The 5,000-nt window shown below is 36.1% G+C and overlaps 1 protein-coding gene across 1 annotated transcript in view; it reads right to left on the bottom strand.

The window, feature by feature from the left end:
* vtg3 (vitellogenin 3, phosvitinless) overlaps positions 1–5,000 on the bottom strand; it is a 39,322-nt gene that overhangs the window by 31,288 nt on the left and 3,034 nt on the right. The window contains 2 exon segments of the mRNA XM_088350495.1: positions 180–431; positions 3,777–3,928. Of these exon segments, the coding sequence (XP_088206621.1) occupies positions 180–431; positions 3,777–3,928 (404 nt within the window).

Below are 5,000 nucleotides of genomic sequence, written 5' to 3'. Positions count from 1 at the left end.
AAATGATCTCTTCAGTCTGTCCGTGGGTAGAATTGCTTAATATTTGTATCAATCAACAACAGATTTCAATAAAAAAATGAACCTTGCTTGATTTTTGGGTAGTTTTCATCTAAAATTTGGGATTTCATCGCTCTACGAAACTTTGGAAGCATCTCGGCTAGCTCCATTTCTTGAGTTACCTCTTCAAGTTGGTAGAAAGTCTGCGTGGTTTTGACGGTGACGTGGAAAAATCCCAGGATTCCTCGGACGACGTTGACCACCGTGTCGGAGACATCGGAGGGGGCGCGGATTTCGCCCACGTGCCCGTTTACGAAGGTAAAGGCGAAGGGTTTGAGCAGCTGGGCCGAGATGCGTTGAGCCACTTTGGGGACCGGGGTGAAACCCGTCTTGCCCGAGAACCCGTTGAACTCTTCCAAGGTCAGATCTGAAATCTTCAAGGGACAGTGTGTCGTATTTAGTGCCCCCTAGTGGTACGAAAATACTTCATCATACCTGTCAACTTTACGTTTTTGCCATACAAAGTCATTTATTATGTATTTTAAGACGTGTACGACGTACAAGAAAATCTGTACGGAAAAACGCAAATTTGTCAATGATGGGTACCATCCAGTATACACCGACTATCACGAAACGGCAAATCGATCAAGTCAAACGAGTTCGCCGCGGTAGCCTCTATCTCGGTATCATTTTTTCCCGTTTCAAACGAAGCGAGCGGTTTGATGCTACTGCCGCCTGGGGATTTCCCATCATGCATCATTCTGTGGTAGTAGGCGGGGTTGATTGAGTCAATTTGAAATACACGTGGTCTTAAAAAACATCGGATTTCATGTGGTAGTTGTGTAGTGAAAGGAAGTCCGTCGCTTTTTAGAGAACCGGCTTTTTCGGCTCAAACAGCTCACTTGCTTTGATGCATTATATTACGAATTATTATGTTGTATAAAGAAGTTAAGAAAAAAGGAATATTGAATACAAAATGTTAATTAACAATATATATGCTATAACGAGACAAATGTACAATATAACATTTTAAACGACATAAATTAACACGTTTGAAAAAAAAATATGGTATAAGATTATTTTTTTATTTTGTAAGTGCCATGATTGCCGATTCAAGGCATCTGTGACTGCCAATTGGCGCCAACAGCCCTGAGAGCTGATTGGTTCGAAGACTCTTTTTGAAACCCCGGTTTCCAAGAGGAAGCTGTCAGACCGTTTGCGAACCTATGCTCCCAGCAAGGCAAGCTCCATACCTTCCGACATTTTTCCTGCCCTGTTTTCTTCTGCCTGATATCCGTTGCCGACCTGATTCTGGACCCGATTCTGCCCTGTTCTGCCATCCCGACATCTGACCTGTTTTGCCCCGCTACCTGCCTGACACCTGTTGCCGACCTGGTTTCCGAACTCGATACCGCCTTTGCTCTCCCGTCCCGGCTAACGACTAGTATTCCTGCAAAACTCCTGTTGAACTCTGTTGTGATATGCCAAGCCTGTGAATTGCCTGTGTTTTTTTTTTCGCTCTTGTTTTGTCAAGCTTTGTGAGTCTCCGTTTTTGCCTGTGTTTTGCCCCTGTTTTGTTCTCGCCCTGTGTTGTTTGATTTTGACCACTTCCTCGTGGTGATCAATCTACTTCCGCGACCAACGATACACGGATCGAGTGTGCGCTCATTCCTCTTCTCTGAGTAACGTTACGCGTTTGGGTTCTACTCCCTGTTTCCTGTCCTGGTTCGTGACAGTCAGAGGAAATACGACATTTTGTAAAACAAAACATTGATTTGAATATTAGGCAAAAATACATGAAATATCATACCAAGAGACGTGTTTCTTGCTGCAGAACTGTTTTTGTTCGCATTAGACAACAGTGCCATCTAGCGGTCGAATATCACTCTGGGTCTTATTTTGTTGGCAACGTCAAACAACAAGCACCAATCTTGAGAGATAGCTTTTCACTACATAGGTTCTAAAGAAATGCATATTTTAGGCATTTTTTTTTAGGTTTTTCAGATTTTATTTATGGGGATTTCGTTTTTCTGGAGTAGAAATTGTTTCCTTTATTTTTCTCTGATTTTGTTTTTGTTTGTTGGAATATTGTTTTTGTTTTTCTGAATATTTTTTGAATGACCTATTTGATATTTTCCGAAATGATTAGTTTTTCTGGTTTTTAGATTTATTTTTATTGTTTTGTGGATTTTTTTTTTCAGTTTTCTGAATATTTTTCTTCTGTGTTTTTTATTTTATTTTACCTTTTTTTAAGAATATTTTTTTCCATGTTTATTAAATTGGTTTTCCCTCTAGTTTTCTGATAATTATCTTTCTGTTTCCTCAATATCTTTTTGCATCTTTTTATTTTTATTTTTTTTATCCGGAATTGTAAAAAAAAAAACATGTTTTCAGAAGCTTTTTTTCTCTCAGTTTTCTCGATATTGTTATTTTTTTCCTGGTTTGTGGATTTTTTTCCAGTTTTCTGAATATTTTTCTTCTGTGTTTTTTTTAATTTTGTTATACCTTTTTAAGAATATTTTTTTCCATGTTTATCAAATTCGTTTTCCCTCTAGTTTTCTGATAGTTATCTTTCTGTTTCCTCAATATCTTTTTGCATCTTTAATTTTTTTTTATCCTGAATTGTAAAAACATCCTGTTTTCAGAAGCTTTTTTTGTGGGTTTTTCTAGGTATTGTTATTCTTTTCCTGTTTTGTGGATTCTTTTTTTTTCAGTTTTCTGAAAAAATTTCTTCTATGTTTTTTATTTTATTTTAACTTTTTTAAGATTTTTTTTTCCATGTTTATTAAATTGGTTTTCCCTCTAGTTTTCTGATAATTATCTTTCTGTTGCCTCAATATCTTTTTGCATCTTTTTATTTTTATTTTTTTATCCGGAATTGTAAAAAAAAAACCCTGTTTTCAGAAGCTTTTTTTCTCTCAGTTTTTCTCGATATTGTTATTTTTTTCCTGGTTTGTGGATTTTTTTCAGTTTTCTGAATATTTTTCTTCTGTGTTTTTTTTAATTTTGTTATAGCTTTTTAAGAATATTTTTTTCCATGTTTATTAAATTCGTTTTCCCTCTAGTTTTCTGATAGTTATCTTTCTGTTTCCTCAATATCTTTTTGCATCTTTAATTTTTTTTATCCTGAATTGTAAAAACATCCTGTTTTCAGGAGCTTTTTTCTCTCAGTTTTTCTCGATATTGTTATTTTTTTTTCCTGTTTTGTGGATTCTTTTTTTTCAGTTTCCTGAATATTTTTCTTCTGTATTTTTTGTTTTATTTTACTTTATTTTAAACAATATTTTTTCCCTGTTTATAAAATATGTTTTCCCTCTAGTTTTCTGATAATTATCTTTCTGTTTCCTGAATATATTTTTGCATCTTTTTATTTTTATTTTTTTTATCCTGAATTGTAAAAAACATCCTGTTTTCAGAAGCTTTTTTTCTCTCAGTTTTCTAGATATTGTTATCCCGTTAACTGAATATTTTTCAGTTTTTGAACTTGTTTTTCTTTCAGAAATTATTTCTTTTTGGAACATCTTTTCTTTTTTTTTTTAAATTTCATTTCCTGCTTTTAGGAAAACAATTTTTTGTTTTCTCCGGGATCATCTTTTCTGTCTTTTTCTGAAATCTAATTTAGTTATTTTTTTTTCTAATTTCTGTCTTTTTTTCTTTCTGTTTTTGAATTATTTTTTCATCTTGATTTTTCTGTTTAAATTTCCATAACATACCAGAACATAAAGTGTACTTACATTTTGTAACCAGTTTTTAAATAAGTTTTTTTGGTCCTTACTCACCTGAAGCAGGAAAGTCTGAGCCGACACGCCGGAAATCTTGAGCCTGCACGACAGTTTGATTCCCGATTCTGCCAAATTCGGCATTCCCAATCCGAAATTTGCCAATCCTTCATACCGGTATTCGTATGTTTTCTTGGGATTCAGGCTGAAATCTGCAAGAAAATTAAAAAAAAAGAAAAATCACCAAAAAATGCAAGAAGGTCATAATAGACAAAAAATTAAGTTGGAAAACACACATCAGGGTAGGATATCGTACAAATATTTTATTCATGCAGTCCAAATGATTAACATTGGATGATTTAATACAATTTTTCACTTCACAACTGTTATTTAAAGTCAACAAAAACATGGTGCCAGAAAACATCCAAAAATTATTCATTCGGAAAGAGGGAAATTATAACTGAGGGTCTGTAGTAAATTCAAAATCCCAAAGGTGAGAACCACCAGGAAAAATATGTGTGTGTCTGTGTGTGGAGTCAAACTTTGGAGTAATTTACAAGATGAGATCAAACTGTCATGTCCTGCACGGTTGTCATGGCGCCCAGCTGGCCCCACCCCTCGACACCGGCTGAGACGCATTGGACTTATTGCTTCTGGAGTACTTAAACCAGGGGTGTCAAACGGGCGGCCCGCGGGCCAGATCAGGCCCGCTAAGGGATTAGATCCGGCCCGCGAGTCAACGCTCAGAGAAGTGCAAGAGAAAAACGAGCTGCAGGTTGAAATATATCCACTTGATGTTGCCAAAGCCAGGTGCCTCTCACAAACGCTGTACTTGTATTTCTCTCTCTCTCTCTCTCTCTCTCTCTCTCTCTCTCTCTCTCTCTCTCTCTCTCTCTCTCTCTCTCTCTCTCTCTCTCTCTCTCTTTCTCTCTCTCTCTCTCTCTCTCTCTGTCTTCTTTCCACTCTTTATCTCTCTCTCTTTCACTCTCTCTGTCTCTCTTTTTCTCTTCTTTGTTCCTCTTTGTCTCTGTATTTTTACCTTATTTCACTCTCTCTTTCCTTTCTCTCTCTCTCTATTGCTTTCCCCTTTTCTCTTTCTCTCATTCTCTTTTCTTTCCTTGTCTCTTTCTCTCTTTCTATTTCTCTCTGAATTTCATTCTCTCTCTTTCCCTCTCTCTCACTATTTCTCTATTTATCTATTTTTTTCTCATGCTCTCTCTCTCTCTCTCTCTCTCTCTCTTTTCTCTCTCCCTCTCTCTTTCTCCCTTTCTCCTTCTTTGTCCT

The sequence above is a fragment of the Urocampus carinirostris genome, chromosome 12 (assembly GCF_059441175.1).
Source record: "Urocampus carinirostris isolate Australia breed hairy pipefish chromosome 12, RoL_Ucar_1.0, whole genome shotgun sequence".
In the NCBI taxonomy this organism is placed as follows: domain Eukaryota; kingdom Metazoa; phylum Chordata; class Actinopteri; order Syngnathiformes; family Syngnathidae; genus Urocampus; species Urocampus carinirostris.
The sequence above is the reverse complement of the archived record's forward strand: the minus strand, read 5'-3'. Positions and strand labels throughout refer to the sequence as shown.